Consider the following 19,380-nt stretch of genomic DNA (forward strand, 5'->3'; position numbering starts at 1 on the left):
TTAAATAATTCCACTTTGCTTTTGTATTATTTTTTGTGTGAATTTAGCATGTCATATAAGATAATATTTCAATTTATATTATGTATATAAGAAAAACAATGTGGCAGACTGACAAATAACAAAACAATCTTTATCACAATAAAATGAAAACAAAATTGCAAAACCAATCTTTAAAATACATTTTATTTATTATTCATATTTATTTGTGATAGATTTAAATTATCTGACGTGTAGGCTGGATTATCATGTCCTTGTACATTGTGTGACTTCCACTCCAAAATTTCAATGTTATCATTCTGAAAAAAAAGACCATTATATATGAAAGGAACAATTTTCTTATTTGCATTTCCAGCAGTCAGTTTCATTACACATCTCCAACCCAGGCCAAGACACAAAATGCTATTAAACTATAGCTACTGCACTGCCTCTATTTAATACATTTCAAACAATGGCAAAAGAAGCCAAAATAATAATAGATGCAATAATAGACTAAATATTTGGAGTCATATGGAATCTTGGGGTTAAAAGATAAGAGTTATCCAATTTAGAGGGTTTACTTTGTCAGATATAGAGTTTACCTTGTCAGATTTCAGACAGCAGAGTATGTCAAAAGTACAGTCCTGTCTTCCAAATAGGCAGTCACGATTTACATTTTGCTTTAGTCCACCTGTATGATAATTATACGAATATGAATAAATAAAAAAAATAATCATTATAATACAGTATACAGCAAATAACATGCATATGTTAAACAAGTGATAAGACAAGTATAACATAGAACACATATATAATGCCACAATTTTATAATTTTTCATAGAGTCAAAATGTAACTACTATTCCTGTAATGTCAATATAAAGCATTGATGGTAGGTCACCTTGATCAGTTTTTGTCAATAAAAACTACTTAAAGTAGTTTCAAATGTAAATTTTATTTTTTCAACCACTACCAGTTGGATTTAGGAATAGCCTAACCTAACACTATTTCCTATTACAAATCAACCTGCTTATGACTTTATGATTGCCAATTAGGTTTAACTATATTGGAAGTGAATATTTCATAGGCTTCAATAGAGATCAGTTGTGTTTGTTTTAAACACTCTAATCACCACCTTTGCACTTTTAGATGTAATACCGCTAACTAGCTTTTTGAGGCCACAACCACTACAAATAAGGTAAGCAGCCACTATGTCAGTCTATGAAAAAATGTAGGGCAAGTACCAAAAAAGGTAGATATACGTTTTTTCCTTGTAAACTATAGAAATCATTTAATAACTGTTTAGGGTTCAAAAAAGTCAAAAAGAAAAGAGCATGTGCTGTTCTGAAACTGTTTCAGGTTTGGAATAATATTGGATAGTTCCAATATTGGAAGGTATAATGAGAAACAATAGCTCCAGCTAGAGACAGTGTAATGTAATACTAAAAATATATCTGAAAAATACTATTTAATACATACCAGAAAGGAGGCTTACAATAATCCCAATGAGAACAGTCACAATAGTTCCCAGAACACTCAAGTATAAGTACGATAGTGAATACCAATAATCAGCCAGTACAGGCCTATAGAGACATAATTGAGAAACCATCATTATATCTAACAGGTTTTACACTAAATAAATTGATCACGATATAGATACATCAATACTTAACATTCTTTTATAAGTAAATATATATAAACTTCTATTATTTTTTAAAATATAACTTGTGAACCCTATTTTACAAAGCAGAAGGCTGCATGTGTTTCCACCTGTCTTCTACTGAACCAATTACAAGGGGGAATAAGGACTTTGTCTATTTTCATGTTGGGTATTTGAACAGGTAAACTGTTGTTCACTTAAAGTAAAGCTATTGTAATGAGAGGTAACCGCCTCTGGAGCAAGCTGTGCTTTGATATGCAAAAAACAGAAACAACTGCAGAGTTTGTCTTGGTCATTAAAGAGTTACAAGGTGTTGCAGAAGAGCTCCGTTTTTAAGATCAGCCACAACCTCAGCTGTTTTTAGCAAAAGATTTCTTCTGCAAGTCATGCAAACTGCCTCCTTCCCCCTTCAAGCTTCTGACCTGCACACGAGCGAACAGGGCAGCCCCATTCGTATCTAGGAGTTGTCCATATGTTGAAAGTCCTCAAATTGGGGACTACTTGTACATGGTGCTTGGGGGAGGATGGGGGTTTCAATAATTTAGAATGCTCATGCTGATAATAGAATGGTATTTACAGACCATTTCCTGCAGAGAAGTCAGCAGGACAGTGACTTCTAATGTTTTTCTAAAACATCTATGATTGTAAGCAAAAATTAGAGATGTTTGTAAATTTTAAACCAAATTTAATTTTGGTGGAAAATGTCTTGGGTGTGCCATACAATTTAATGTTACAGTCTTCTGCTCGATGTTTTTGTGAATCAAATGATGTGGCAATTTCCTATGTGTCCATAAATGCCTCTAACATACCTAATATGCTTCAGACTTTAGATTTTGGCCAGTACTTGTTGTATTTGTGTGTTTTTTTTAATGCCAAAATCAGCAAGAAGAAAAGCAATAAAAGAAATGTGAACAAAGTTTACTCACCTTGAACTGCCTTCAGGTTGCAACACTGTGGACAATATAGTTACTGGTGATGTTGTAGTTGAGGTCCAGTTGGCATCTTCCATGATAAAACTACATCCCTCAGTTGAAAGTGGAAGCGGTCTGCTTCTTTCAGGGAGCGGAGGATAGATTTGGGCTCCAATTCCAACCCACAGAGATATACCAAACCCAGAAAGCAACCCTACCACTGCACCCTGTGGAAAATTTTTTGCTAAATTAGATTATTGTATGAATGTTTGTTCTGCATAAATATATTGCCTTGATCTATTAACAAGAATTTACAAGACAGAGGATAGCTTTAAAATGACTTAGGTTTATGTATTCTATACATATGCGTGTCTGAAATGGGAGTGGTTGGCTTTATATGCCTTCTGTTTGACAATAGCATGGTATTAGCCCTACAAGTTATTGGAGTTGATCAACAAAGCCCATCCCTGTATGGAGTTAGTTGTGAAGTTCACAAACTTTGAACAGAATTCACAAAACCAGCCAAATTATTCCATCCCTTTTTGCATAGAGATTGTTTTTCAAATCCAAACTGTCTAATGGCCAGATAAACCAAATGCTGTTCCCAAGCAAGGACCTAGATGACTTCAGTCTGAAGCATAGCTTGGCTACAGTTTGCTGTATATTGCACTGTTGTGGGGATTGTGTAGAGGGGCAAGTGGGGCATGCCATCATGCTGTAATTTGGTATCTGCTAAGACGTGTTTTTATTCAAATTTCCTTTACATATGTTCCTGAAACCCTAAATAAACTGCTCTAAGTTGTTCCAACAAGAACAAATGCCTGTTTGCACAAGCAACTAGAGATCTAAAAGGTCTATTCATGAAGCAGTGAATATAAAATTTAATACACATCTTCTGCTGGAGAATACTCCAGGTGCATGTGTTTTAAATAGCAGTGATTGATTCGCCACCAGAAAATAGTAAATTCCAGATTTACTGCTTTAAAAATAGAATTTCAAGTGTACATATCAAGAACTTGTACTCACCAAGGAATTGCAGTATGGGAAAAACATTCCAAGAGAAAAAAGTCCAAGAAGTGGACCTCCAATCATTGCAAAAATAGATAAGGCTGCCTAAATGCAAAATATAAAAAAAAAGAAATTAGACTTACGACTTTATCACATGGATGGTAATGGGTGTTCTGATCTGATGTTTTAAAGCTGTAAAAAAAGTTTTTTTTAATATAGGGTTTTCCTTTCTTGTAAATCTATTTTAATGGGTATGTATAACCAAAATCTATTTTCTGTAATAATGTAATCATGGTTCACTTTATGCAATTTTATTAAAGCCCTTTTGAAGGTGAAACTACAAACATATCTAAAATATATGTGGTGTAATGCAGTTATACCATTGCGATGCTCTTCAAGGTGAGTGAGGTTTTTTTTCAGTTTACTTCCACTTCAAGCTAAATATGTTACCTGGTTAAATCAACCCTATGAATTTTTTAAAGCTGACCTAAACTTAAGTTTTTACCCTACAAAAAAAGGGTAGATAACGCTTTAATATAAAGTAAAAATGACCTCTTTTTGGGGGGGAAGGGGTTAAAAAAAAAAGGCTAAAGCCCCTCCGCTTTCTGTCTTGATCACCACAGCATGAAGAAGCTTTTTCTTCAATGGGATAAAAAAGATGCAGATTTCACACATGCGCAATGAGATCAGCACTCTTTTTTCCCATCTACATCACCCAATGTAGTTGCAGTGTGAGATCAGGTGACATAGGAAAAAGGGTAGAGAAGATGGCAGTGCCTGGCACAGACGAAGGAGCATACTGGACATTGCGAGACCCGATCCAGGAAACCTGAAAAGTTTGTAATATGACGTGATCAACGCCTGCTCTGATCATTCTATCTCCTGCAATGCATTTTATAGTTCAGCATTCTTTATAATTATTAATACATATTATATTGAACACATCCGAATCCCATGAATCCAGTGCTGTGTAGGATGTCCTTTCTTGCATGCTCCGGATTTTTGATGATTGAATTCCCCCTTGAGAAAAGATGATCAGATATCTGTCTCATTTATTGACACTTATTTGAACTTATTTATCTGGGGTTCACCCTCGGCATATTTTAAGAATGGCTTTCCATTAGATGCCACTGACATTGAAGTTGAGTTTCTCTGCTGTGGTATTAAAAAATGCATTTGGAAAATAATTTGTACAATACAAGTCTTACATATTCACGTTTGCTACCTGTTAAGGGCCAAAATCTTTTATGTAATAGTTTTTCCATGTGATTTATATTAGTTCACACGCCAACACTCCATCCGTCTGATCCTGGCCCGGCCCCTCTGTCAAATTTTAGAACCCATTGTGGCCCCTGAGTCAAATATTTTGCCCACCCCTGCTCTAGTCCTCTGAGACAAGGAAGCAGCTGACAGAGAATCACCTGACCTGGACCAGGAAGTGTGCAGAGAGTTGGATCCAGAAGCAGAGATGGTGCTGGCAGCAGGGGACTGCAAGGAGGGTGAGCCAGAAGAAGGCACATTAGTCCATGATAGTCTATCTTCTTGGAGAACTTTAATAAATCAAGCCTATTGGGATGCCAAACTTATGGGCAGGTTTCACATGCCAGGTCACTCAGAGACAATTTCAACTTGGATTGGAGCTATTCCAACAATGGATTGAGACTTGGAATTTGAGCAATCTGAGTTCCAAACCAAGTACAGATATCAATTACGCAGGGAACTTTATCTGTTGACAGGTGGCTGCATTGGCACACCTTTCTCTGTTTTCTACAGATAACTGACGTCAGCACAGCACTTAAAGGTCAGAGAACAGCTAGACAAGGCACTATTTTGTGCTTATGAGAAAGATAGGGACATCATGGAGTCATTAGTAGTGAAATTGCAGCGTACTTCCTTGTGTGTATTCTGGACTACAAGAAATGGTGAAAAGAAGTAGTAAGAACTTACTCATTCCTTTTGAAAGCCATGACAGTTTTTTCTCAGATAAATTTGTATATGGTTTTATGAGGTCCTCTATTGTAACAGCAGCCAGTGCATTGATGCTGGATGATACTGTGCTAAATAAAGAAATAAAGTAGAAATAAGTTCTCTGTGCTGTTAAAGTATGTCATCATTTAGCTAGTAATGGTTAGAAAATGTTCAACTGTTCTGTAATGTTGAAGATGTTTCTTAACTTGTCCAAGTGGCTTCATTTGCTCAAAAGTGGCCTTAAGGCAACTACTTAGATGAGTGTTAAGACATCAGGGATACTGCAAAACAAGCCTAGTTGATTGTGTACTAATTCTACTAAGTGTATTAAACTGGTGAAAATGTAAACTTTAACAGACAAAATATAATGTACAAAACCCTTTTTAAGCCAGTATTTGCCAACGGACACTTTTGTTATATATTTATAGATCTGTTTGTATCATACTTTATGTACTTTTAATGAGTTGCAGAACGTTATGAGTGTGTTTTACGCTGATTTATGTCTTTAACAGGGGAAAAAACAGAACAGCCATTGAAATGTATTACAGCAAACAAGAGATGTATGTGATGGCTGAAGATTTGTACACCAATATATTTTGGGTTTTATCAGAAAACAAGAAGAAATAGTAATTGTTGATAGATAACAGTCAAACATTTGCCAAAAAAAGCACCAGGTGAAAAGGGATCTACCTAGGTCTGTTTTAATGTTTAAATACAGGTATTTAATTGTTGCATTGAAGGATCATGGTTGGAATGGTTGTGGGATGGGACTGTTAGTAGTGGTGATATTGTTCCAAAGCCTGGTGTGGATGCGGCTGGGATGTCCTAATTGGTTTGTTATTGGGGATTTTTTTATTGTAATGTTAGAAAATATTTAGGAGGTTATTTACAATATAATAATTACATATTTACTAATCTTTTTTTTTTTTTACATTTTTTGCATTACTTTCTTATCTATATAAAATAATTTATTGATAGCACCAAGCCATTTTTTTAGAAATATACCCTAATACTTATTCACAACATTACATCTACATTTTTAAATGTTCTACACATAACCTGAAAATCATTCAGCTCACTATAATTATCTCCTATGTTTCTTCTGAAATAAAGCAAGATTCAGGCAAGTGTTAAAAGTGAGTTCCTGTGCTGTGTCTATTTACAAGAGTTAAAAAATCAATCATTTGAAGTGTAGAAAAAAACAGGTATTAAGATATTACATTCATTTATAAGAAAAAGAGGATTTCAATAGTTAATTTAGATGATGATGTTTTGATAAGAAAACTTTCCTGACCTAAGGTAAAAAACAAACTTCGCTGGTCATTGGCACAGTATTTTTAACAAAACAGTAAATTCAAGCTGATAAAAAAGAAAGTATTTAAACAGAATGATAGTACTGTTTTCATCCTTCATAACAGGAGCACGGTACTTTATTTTGATGAAGCAACACCAACAATTTGACAGTTTCTAAATCATGCCTTTTGTATTAAGTGAAACTGTAATTTCACCTCAGGGAAATAAATAATATCACTCATGCTGAGAACAAAAAAATCAGATAAAGACACAAGACTTTGTTTATCATTACTCAGGGAGTTAGGTTCCACACAGACACCCAATATTTGTAACCTGAAAGGTTCGTTTATGCAATAGTTTTAGGAAGAATAGCTTTACAGATGGGTTACTGGAGTATTGCCATAATGGACTATTCAACCTGTTCTAATATTTGGAAAAGAGACAGTGCCCACCATGGGGATGATAGATAAACAATAGCTGGCATTAGCATTGGGTCATTTTGTTATCTGGCATGGCTGATGGCATTGTGGGACTCCTGTACTGATGCTAGATTTTCCCCTACGAGTATTGCAAATTATCTTTTCTGGTAATAAAAATCTTGCACCTGAGATTTGCAGTTCAATTTGCTACACATGCCTGGATGTTGCTTTACACTACAGAAAGTCAGGCGTAAAGTAACCACTCAGTAAATAGTTTTTATTAGACTGGTTATGCCCGGCTGCTAAAAGCCTATTTCTGAGCAGCTGGTATGAATTGCCACACACAGCTGGTTTGTGCCAAGTACATTATGTTGGTCCCAGAAGATCCCTTCCTAAACAATTCTATACTTCTTTTTATACTTCTTTCTTTAATGTCTTTTATGTATAAACATGGTGTTATACATAATATACCAACCAAAAATATTCTTTTTTATGCAGAAATGTTCATTTAAAAAATGTTTGTGTTTTTCCACTGGAGAAAAGTATTATAACAACCCAAAAAGTAGGTTTTATATATAACAGATTTGGAATATGCACACAAGAGTCAGATGGCAATATAGCTCCACAGTCATACAATGTAAAAGCAGCTAAAGAAAAAAATGTAAGAACAGGAATTAAGCAGATCTCCCAAAATAACATATTATAATTTAAGACGTTAGGAAGTGGAAAACTGTAATTTGTTTTTTAATTTCAGCACTGACAAGATTTATTGTCATGAGAAAAGGCAATATGAATTTTAATCATAATCTCAGTTAATTTGTAGGCCAAATATAACTCCAAAACAATTAATATTTTTTCAATCTCCATTAATTTGTATAGCAAATATAACTCACAGTTTTGCTTGAAATCTTGTTTTACAAGCTATGTATCGCTGCACTTGAGACTGATTAACACCATAAATTCCTGCCCACAAGAATGTTCCACCAATCACAATTGTCCAAAATGTGTGTCTGCGCAGTGGATGGGGATCAAAACTATGGAAAATAGAGACAATACAGTATAAGTGTACAATTGAAATGTCTAAAATATATATATATATAAGTTGACTTAAATAGGTATATTCAAGAGCCCATGCAAAAAAGTACAGAAAACAGTAAACCACAGTAACCATTTGAAACACTGCACTGCATGTGTTCTGCATCCAAGAACTCCATTCTTTTGTTAAATCCTATCAGATAGTTAGTCAGATACTAAGTATATGAGAAGTTGCCCCAACTGTTTTGAGTTCCCATCAGCTGAACGTAGGCAGAGATTCAGATTGGGAATATTATATTTGAACTTTGGTTTACCATGTCAACTGATTGAGGCAAGTGAAACAACAACTGTGGGCCTGTTAACTGTATACAACAGGTAGCTTTCGCCCACTGCGTACATTACCAATGCACATAAAATGCACCACCAAATGGAAGGGTGGGGTAGATTTTTTAATCTTATTTTTACTTTCAGTATTATACATACAGGGTTTTACGGTGTATATAAATTAATAAAAAAAGTATGCAGATGGGAAAATTTTTACCGTTTCAAGACTATAAAGTGTATCAGAATCCAGCATGGTGTATACTTGTTAATAGACTTGCGGTAATCTAATTAGTACCCATGTCATATATGTTTTAAAAACCATGGCCCTATCAGGTTCCTGAAGTGTTGTATACAAGTTTTGTCTCTAATTGCTAACCTCTATAATTAAGCCATATCAGAAGGTGAAACGCTTTGGAGGCAGAGCCAGTTTCTGGTGGGTAGTTCATCTACTTATAAGGTTTTTTAAATATACGATTTGTAAGGGTATCATAGGACCTAATTTATCAAAGCTCTCCTAGAATGAAGAAGATAGACTATCATGGGAGAAATCCATTCATGCTGCATCAACCCAGGTTACCATTATAGCCTATCTTCTCCAGTTTTGGAGAGCTTTGATAAATTAAGCCTATTGAGTCATTCATGCTTCAATTTTTTATGTTTACACATAATATATAAATAACTAGAAACAAATATTAACATGTGATCACTTTCATCTCAAGTCCAGAAAAAGGGGTATTAAAGTAAACCCCATATTTTTTATTTATATAATTTTGAAAATTTGAAGGGGAGACCCCTCCCTTTATGCCTTTAGGACTAGTTGGGGAAACCCACAGTATCCTGGGATACATAAGGGAGAATGCACAAAAGGGGCTTTCCTAATGTAAAAAAAGGTAAGTGTTTCTTTCTTTTTTTTTAGTATAACCAAACATGTTATGCCAAGCTTTGCTTGGGATAAATAGAAATGGAAATTAGGCCACATTGGAAATTAAATAGTGGCCCCATCTGCCTGGATGCAAAATAGATATAATCTCTCTAGGAATATAATTACTTCAAAAAAAAAGTTCATTCATGTACTGCAGCTTTATTAGCTATTTGCCTGCATTAGTTCTCTTTGTTTTTTCAAACATTTTTTTATATTATTCTTACTCCATATTCTTGAAAGCAACTTACTTCCTGTCCTAGTATAATAAAGCTCACTCATTGTACTATACCTAGGAGGAGCTGCATTTTTACTGGGAAAATGTAACTGTTAAGAATGCAGACAGTCAGAGAGCACAGGAAGTTATTATAGATCATTAAATAATATTAATTTCACACTCCCTGCCTCTTAAAGAACCAACATTTGTAATACTAATTATAACAACTATTATAAGCCAGGTTTTAAGATTTAAATTTATTTTAAAATGGCCACTTGAGTGTGATTAATCCATTAAATGAAGGGTTTATTTATAGAAGTGCCCACACAAGAGAACTTCTTTCTTTTAAGTGATTTTTTTGAGGATAAAATCAAGCCAACTCTTACCATACAAGGACTATTTGGATGATGGTGGTTGGGGGTTGTCTAAATCACTCGTCGCCAACCAGTGGTCTGCCAGAAAATTTTAGTGGTCTGCGGCTCTGGCTGGTGCTCCAGGGGAAGGACGCACCGGCAGAGCTGTGGACCAAGTCCCTCGTACAGATTGCAGGCTTAGGGTGGAGGGCGGGTTTTGTCTCTGGACACAACCCACCCACTCTCCCATCGCAGGCCCAGATCTGTGGGTGGGTTCTGGCATCATGACATCACTACGGGGGAAGTTTTTTCCCCTTTGAGCGACACCCAGCTCCCTGCGCATGCACGGTCCAGAGCCGGTAAATTTATTAGTCCGTGGGTGCAAAAAGGTTGGCGACCACTGGTCTAAATCATAGACACAATCATTACCTGCTAAACACAGTTAGAACAATTGACAATCATTTTTTGTTTTGTGTACCATGATTCTTGGAACATTGGAATACTTACTCCCAGAAGTTTAGTCTTCCTCCATAATAAGAATCATTGAGTATGGTCTGGATCCCACCTTGCACCATTACACCTCTTATAATGACCGCTATGAATCCTGCCAACATAATAACTATCTGAAATGCATCTGTCCAGATTACAGCTTTAAGACCACCCTAACGAAAAAGGAAAACATTATTGTTGTGTTAGATATTAAAATTAAATACATCTAAACATAAAAAGGTAGAAGTCTTGTATCTGCAAGAAAATACTTTTATTTTTTGTATCTTTTTATCCATCTTAGTGTTGCTGATTTTTTATTCTGTGACTGGAAGTACCTGAGTGCAGGGTAGTTTTAGATTAAAGTAAGAGTAAGACATGAATGCTGCCCACTGATTGAAAATGAAAAATATTTGAATAATTGTCTGATAAACAGGTATGACTTGCCAACATACACTGACTACAAACATTCTTTAGGATAGAGGCCTTAGGGGAAATAAAAAAAAGTAACATTACTTTTATAGCAATGGTATCAATAACTTTACCTAAACCTGCATAGATCTAGAATCTAAAACTGACACCTGACCCTGTACAATGGTCTTTCTGTTCCTAATAACACCCACTGGTTAAATACTCAGTATACCTGTACATCTCTGGTACCAATTTATGGATTCCTTGACATCAGTTATCTTGTATCCTAAAATTCTTGAACTATATATCCTATATACTATAGTATATATACTATATATGTATAATACACTATGGGTGTAAATTGGAGCTTGAGCTATGGAGCTTTGTATCCAACAGGCTTTTACTATTCAAATACATTTTTACAGCAGTTTAAAGTAAACATAAGCACAACGTGCAAGAATCAGCCATCGATTAGATTCAGTGTGCTAATAGACCTAAACTAAAATAATGTTACATATTTGTTTGTACAGAGACAAATATTTCTGTTAGTATTTAGAGTCTGGAGTAAATGTGTGGTGTTCAAATGTATTATCAGTATAACAATGTAGGTATTATTCAGTATTCAGTGAATTTAAATGTGACAATTTTGTTTACATCTAAAGAGGTGTTTAAAATAGGAATATACAGCTATACATGAAAATTGAGTTCCACCTCATACGATAATATAAATATAAAAAATAATGTAAAATATATTATATGTGCCTGGAAAAGAAAATATATTCTTTACATTGAAAATTTTAGTCCTGAACACAGCAGAATAAAATATTCAAAAGCATAATTTATTTTAGAATAAATTTGGTTTGAATGAATACCTAAGTGTAATAGTGAGTTGTGATATTTATTTCCCTTTTTTTCTATTAGATATTTAAATAAAGGTATATTGTGAAATGTTATATGCTCACTAAAATGTTTATATTTATTTGACAATGTGATTTGAAAAAGAAAGAAATAATAAATACATATGGGACCAAAGGAGTGTCATTTATAGAATTAAACATACCAGTGAACAGTAGAATGTGCACACTAATCCAGTTGCAATCATGGCCCCCCAAAGGTTAAATCCAGAAACTGAAATATAAAAAAAAGTATTATAATTTTCCCTAATTCAAGTAACTAATAGACTATTTTGTATATTGCTGAAATGATTATGAATTTAGGTATATAGAGCAGTTATTTTTCATTTTTTTTATCTCACGGTTTTGTACAGTTTGTAGATACTAAGACTGGTTTAATAAAGTTCTCCAAGGCTGAGGAAGTTAGACTATCATGGATAGACTTGGGTGATCCAGGAAGCCTGGAGTGGATTTCAAATTATTGGCTATTAGTTGGCAAATGTTTTCAAACCTGGACCAGATCCATTCCAGATTTGATGAATCACCCATGTTCTCCAATGGCAGTCCATCTTTTCCAGTTTTGGAGAGCTGTAATAAGTTAGGCCCAACATGTCTACCTTGTCTGGCCATACATGGTCAAGCAAACCTAAGCTATCAATTTAATTTTTCTCCATTCAAGGAACACACTAGTAAATGGAATAATGTCAGAATGTAGGTTTAGATGGCTTTAGGTTTGTATATAAGTCAATTTGTTTGGTTATTCTTTTAACCCCCCTGGCTGTATGATTAATGATAATTTTAAAATGCAAAAGCAGTGCATTTAAAAATCCTCATTATTTTAAATTTCCCTTCAGCCACGCACTCGCGAGCAGATGCCCAGCCGGCATCTGCTTCCCCTGACCTTGCGTCCCCAACGTTCACACACTTGGGACGCAGATGCCGGCCGGGCATCGCCAGCTTGGAGGATGCTGCAGGCACTGCTGGAAGAAGTCACTGAAACGTGGGAACAACGTGGGAGTTTTAACCTCCTTGGAAACTCCACCCAGAGTGTGGTTCGGGGTTACCGCTTTTGGTATGGAAAATCCACACCGAGCCACACTCAGGCATACTGCAGGGAGAATAAAGAGTAGAAAAGGGTATGGAAACCCCCTGGCAGGTATTTCATTGTGGTTTGACACATCTGAAGAAACCTTACTTGCTGTTTCAGATACACAACATAAGGTTAGAAGAAATCTTTGAAAGTAGTGGAAATCCCCCTCTCTGGCAGTTTTTCATGGAACAGGGGTTCCCAATCGTAGATTTCAGCTAAACACTTTGTCTATGAAAAAATCTGAAATGTTTGATTTCCCCTCACTTTCTTCACTGTGATAATTGTCACCACTGTAAGTGGAAGAGATTCCACTTACACACAGAAAGCAATAAAAATTTGGTAGAGGGTCGTACTCTTCTTAAAACTAAGTATTTTGCCTAGAGACGCACTAAGAGGTCTAATTATAAAACAGTTAATCTGGCATTCCCTGAAACATTTCCTGTTGGAGAATCAATTACTGTTATAGAAACACATGGACCAGGAAGATTCTCTACCATGTCAGATTCACTTCTTTTTAAATTGAACCATAAAATCTTACATAAAATGCAACATGTTAAAGAACTCTGAAGCTTGAGTAAACTTGCTGAAAAGAGAGTACCTGCACAGAAACCAGAAAACACCCCTCTTTTTGCCAACTCAACTTTGCCTTGCCCCAAAATTTCACCAAAGCACATATAGCACACCTGTAATCACCTCACTCCCCAAATAAAAGCTAAAGTTTAGCTCTCATATAAAGTTTTTAGGTATGATAATAGACAGCCTCTCCAGAAAAATGAAGGATTTTTTAAGCATTTGCAATAGAATCTTGGCTGGGATAGTTTTCAGCTGTACCCAGAAGGCTACACAGTGTGGATCAGGCAGGAAAATACTAATGACATGTAAAAATAGCGCTAGTCAAATAATAAAAGAAAAAGGGCAAAATAGGAATAGTATCCGTCTAATTCAAAAAGGCATGAATTTAGGATAGAACAAGTATATGCCCACATATTTTAATTGATAAGATAGTTCGACATAAATATTTACAAACCTTGATTTAGTGCCAGGGCAGGTGCATATATCACAATACCAGTGTATAACACCTGGGAACAAATAGAGCACAAAATCAGTTTGTGGTAATGTAACAAAGATTATTTTCCTTTGGTTATGGTACAGGACAAGCCATAGATTCTACAAACAATCATCTTGCATTTTAATTATGAAACTAAAAGCTTAATACACAATGAAAATATAGGCATGTAAACTGTCCTAGCTAAATAAAGGTTGATGCAGCTACTGATATCCATGCAGTTTCAAAGTATTAGGGTGGAACTAAAGTTCCATATTGTGAACAGGCAGAAATCTTTTTGCAGACGGGACAGGCAAAACATACTCACCTGCCAGATTGTAATCTCCCTTTAGCCAATTAGGTTGGCAAAAGATCTGACACCATGAAGCGAAGTGGAAGAAGATGGCAGCACCGGTGATAGAGCATGGACAGGTGTGTGTACATAAAAAATGATGATCAGATGGGAATGTTTATTTTTCTGCAATTGTCCTTTCTGCAATAAATAACCTGCCTGATCGAAATTTTAAACAAAATTAGTTCCACTTTAACATCCCTAGTGGTAACCCCGAGTGTGACTTGGGGTAGGTAAACCTATGGGAAAGATAATAAATACAGCCTTACCTGATCCGCCAGTCTGTTGTCCATCGCCGCAATCCCTGTCTTCTTCCTTTTTCCTTCGGCGTCTTCTGCACACGATGAGTCACCGGGAGAGTTCCCAGTGATGTCAGTGCGTGTGTACGTTGCCGGTGGGGCGGGACATTCAAAATCCATTTGTATTGCAATCGATACAAATATCTGTATTGAATGCAACACATTGAATTTATATGTGTAAAAGCAGTACATTGTTTTCATGAACATTTATTTTACATTATAATAAAATAGTATGAGTATAATATTTTTTTTTTTTTAAATAAAAAAGAAATTAAAAAAAAAAATATATATATATATATATATATATATATATATATTAGTTTATTTAATTTATTATTTTTACATGATTTTGTGTTTCAAACTTTATTATACTCATACTATTATATTATACTGTAAAATACATTTCCATGAAAAACCATGAATCGCTAGGGAGGTTAAATGGTGATGTTTTATGTCTGCCCAGAGTTTAATTAGTTAATTGGAAGTCCATCCTTCCTATCCTAATGTGGAGACAAAACAGTGCATGTAAATACAAACACAACATTGTTCTCTAGGATTACCCCATAAGCCTCTAAACCAAAATAACAAAAGAAAAATAATTCATTAATTAAAAGGAGGAAGTATGTCATAACTTAAAAATGATGACATCTGTTTATGTAAGAGCAATAGAGGTAACACAAATTATCAATCTTTCATTGTGTGTGTAATCCAAACCCAATAAAAAATAAATAAATCTGTTTACTATTGCTTACCACTATTTGGGGTTTCTTTTTATGTCTATGTCGATATGATCAAGGAAATTCATTCATTCCTTCAATTTCAGCATCACTCACCATTTCAATAATAAAAATGACTGTTCCCAAGATCCGTACAGTTTTGTTGAAGCGACGTTCTAAGTACTGTAAGACAGTTTACATAAAATGCTTAGAGTTATTACAGCAAGAAATTCTTAGGGACACACTTCTTTCTTTCTTCTTGTACAACAACTCAAGCATAACAAAGCACATTGTTAAACAATGGTGACAAGGCTGTGTCCTCAGAGGATTTAAAGAAAGGATTACTTTAATGTTCCTCACACAGACTCTGTATATCAACTGTACACATATATGGTATCATTTTATTGCAGACTTAGATCTGCCAACAACTATGGGTCTGAGTGCATGTATACAAGTATGTTGTTCAGGTAGGCCCAAACATTACATAATATATTTATTATATACATTAAATAATACAAACACATACATTGGTTTATTTAAAGGGGATTGATGAACCAGACTGTAACTCATTTCATCAGCTTTACATCGTAACATATCTAATACCAGTGTATTGCAGTATTTACAAAATAATAGATACCATAACAAACTGATGTACTATTCTGGGGAATCCCTATACAATCTTTTCAATATTAGAGTATCTTGCAATTTTTTTTCTACATTTAAACTTTTAAGCTCGTGGTAAAAAAATCTGTATTGCCTAATGCTATGTTCAGACTGGGGATGAAGTTGCCGAGTGGTCACCGCTTATTTTGTGTATTTCTGTATTGTACATAGACAAGGCCTTTGTTTGGGATTATCAAATAAGAGCATTTGCTTGTTAGAAACCATTTGTTCTTGGAACTCAACTTTGTATGCAGCATTCTCATTGTTGCCCTATCACAAAACCTTCTATCTTCTTCAATCTTTTATTATTTTTTCATATCCCTCATGACAGTTCCAGTGATGCCAACCATTTGAAAATGTATGGATAACCCATTAAAAAGTAAACATATTTAAACTGCCTGTGATGTTTGTAAACTGTAATATTATGTGCCTGGTAAAAAGGACTGTTATTCCCCAATGCATTTGCCCAACAAAGCAAAGAAAGAACATAGGAGCTAAACTTTGTGATGCAGGATTACTGTTACTAGTGGCATTTCTCTCTAATCTGATAATGAACCAACCAATACAGCACAAGAGCGGTGTCAGTGTGGCCATGACTGTAACTGGGAAAATGGAAGGCAAGAAGAGGAGGATTAGGATGTTTAATTTGACACCCAAGACCAATTCTTGTGTGAGCTTGGTTGTCATATGCAGTTAGTTACACACATTGGGAGGAGGGTGGTGAGTAATGGAGGATGCAGCAGTCACACATATAGTAACTGATAAACATTCCTCTTTGATTATTCTACCTGCTGTTGTATGGGCACTCATAAGTGCAAGGAAAAACAAAGGGTGGGCAGTTAGGCCGAATAAGGGGCTCCGGGCATCAACTAAAATATAGTGTATGAACATAGTGGGCCTTAGAAAAAGGGTTTGCAGGCTCTGCAGATATATGGATTGTTTACAAGGACAATGGTAATTAAAATATACGTGCCCCAAGGAGAAAAAGGATGTTTTGGAAGTTCTGAAGATACAAAGTTTTTACTATGCCTGCTTCATTCATAAAAGAGGAAAAGGCATCACTCTGACATTCATGCTAGGTATGTTGCCCAGTATATAGGATGCTGCTTAGAGGTGGCAGCTAAGGGCAACACATATACACATGAGATGGGGTGTGTTATAGTCATTGCAGGGCTTAAAGTTAGGCTAACAAAAGTGATCATGTTCACAATCCAACCAAAACTGCTGACTTTACCCACAAAAAGTGGGTGTACAGAATTTCTTAGCCTTAAACTTAGAAATTAGATTGTCAAATCTGATTTCATGTGTTTTTTTACAGTACTGTAGTTTATCTATTGGCCCCCAAATTGAATAAAAAGAATATACCTTCTACATGGGTTCCAGGAATTTCAAACAATAATCACCAGGTGTCTGGCCATAAACTGGGCACTAGCTTTTCTGTGCTACTATATGTTAGGAAAGAAATTCTGTTAAATCTCTGACCATGGATAAAAATTATTTTACCATCTCTGACCTGGATAAAAAAAAAAACACGGCTACAAATGCAGCAATGCTTTCAGTTTTGTGGTAGAACACAGGCCTGGGAAGGTGCAGTAGAATGCTGATGCCGTTTCCAGGGTACATTGCCATGGTCCTTCACCTTTCTGAGGTTGAGGCTTTGGGGAAGGGGGGGATATGTACAGTATCAGATGTGTCCTGAACAGGAGGTATAATTCCTTTTCGGGATTTTTTAAACAGTGGGTACACGGAGAAGAGTCTGGAAATAGAAGCAATTTAGGATTGCTAGTATTAGTTGTTTCAGGGCTCTAGATTCTGGAATTAAAGGAAGGTACTGGGTTGACCTTTCCATTCCACCAAAGTACACACCTGGGCTTTGCTCCAGCCAGACAGGATGTCTGGGTTATAAATAACACAAGTATGTTATCAAAAGTGTCTCTGTTTTGCTGTGGAATGACAAGTAAGCGTGGACGCTGAGCCCTACCCCGAAGTTCTCCTGCCGGAAGGCTGAACCCTGGGCTATGAACTATTCATAAACTGGACTGTGCAGGACTTTTGGGAATAATCTGCAAGGGCTATGGACTGTGAGCTAAGCTAATATATGCTATTTATGTTTAATTTGTGTCTGCTTAAGATGAGCTGTATTTCTTTTCATTAACCGCTAGTTGTGGTTGATGACCCCCCCTTTCCCATTATCCCACCTCATTTGGTCTAAATGACTGCTAAATAGCACACGCACATACATTTACATACATACTGTAAAAGTTACTAGTTTAAAAAGGTTCGTTTTAGCTTTAATGTATTTCTTAAATCTAGGATGTATTGATTAGACTAAACATTATAACTTGTATCAAGAGACGAAGGACCACATAACAATTTTGTTAAGACATACCTCATAGGTGCTTGTAAGGTTAAGTCTGTAAAAAACAGGAAGGAATATTTCTGCACAGATAAGAACTACAAATCCATAAGATATAGCAAAGATGCTATACATTGCTCCATAGCGGTAGACGTCAGCTGGAGTTCCCAGTATAGTCACTGCAGACATAAAGCTGGCAGTGAGGGACATAGCCACTGGTACTGCTGTCATACTCCTTCCTCCTGTCAGGAATTCTGTTGAAGTGGTTTTTCCTCGTCCCTCAAAGGCATAATAGATTCCAATAGCTGCAGAAATACAAAGAACAGCAGCAAAAACAACATAATCCCAGGGAGAGAAGAGACCAATGTCTGCAGTGGTAGCCATTGCTTCAATGGATTGGCAGCTTGGTACTATGTGTTAAATCTAAATGACTTAAACACATGATGAACAGGTTTTACATCACAAAAGCCAAGGTAGGCTGGGTCACATAACTTCATGTGCCAATATTGATGCAATAGCCAGAGGGAATTTGTCATTATTTAGGATTAGCTATTGCTGTACAATTATAAAATGGGATGGGTTATATGGAGATACCATAGCTGCGACATAAAGAAATATTATAGCTTAATCATGTTTAGAATTATTAAATTGTTACCTAATCATACATTGCTAAATATGCCATTGGCTGAGCTTTTTAGAGCAGTGAAAATAATTAAAAATCCCAGCATATACTGTTCACATTATAGTGATTAATCAGGGTCAGAATATTCTGATTGTGTAAACAAGAAGAGTTCCAACTATCCTTTTGGCAAAATAAATTTGAAAATAAGTATATATAGAACATTCCATAATCCACATGTCCATTACCAGCAAATATGTGGGAAATTGTTCAGAAACATCTCCAACTTTGGAATGTCTCTTTATGGATAGGACTCTGTACACATAGCCCAGTCACTGTAGCACATGTTTGCAGATGACTTAGGAGGTA

The 19,380-nt window shown here is 35.5% G+C and overlaps 1 protein-coding gene across 1 annotated transcript; it reads right to left on the reverse strand.

The window, feature by feature from the left end:
* Positions 1 to 168: 168 nt before the first annotated feature.
* LOC140322442 (sodium-coupled monocarboxylate transporter 1-like) lies at positions 169 to 18,792 on the reverse strand. Its single transcript, XM_072399007.1, has 13 exons — positions 18,426 to 18,792; positions 15,491 to 15,556; positions 13,989 to 14,040; positions 12,039 to 12,106; positions 10,589 to 10,743; positions 8,127 to 8,267; positions 5,501 to 5,610; positions 4,762 to 4,778; positions 3,572 to 3,658; positions 2,561 to 2,772; positions 1,454 to 1,557; positions 579 to 667; positions 169 to 296 (listed from the first exon to the last, which is right to left on the reverse strand). Exons 1-13 carry the CDS (start codon positions 18,774 to 18,776, stop codon positions 183 to 185), a joined length of 1,566 nt encoding a protein of 521 aa, XP_072255108.1. The 5' UTR covers positions 18,777 to 18,792; the 3' UTR covers positions 169 to 182.
* Between the last annotated feature and the right edge of the window lie 588 nt (positions 18,793 to 19,380).

The sequence above is a fragment of the Pyxicephalus adspersus genome, chromosome 2 (assembly GCF_032062135.1).
Source record: "Pyxicephalus adspersus chromosome 2, UCB_Pads_2.0, whole genome shotgun sequence".
Classification (NCBI taxonomy): Eukaryota; Metazoa; Chordata; class Amphibia; order Anura; family Pyxicephalidae; genus Pyxicephalus; species Pyxicephalus adspersus.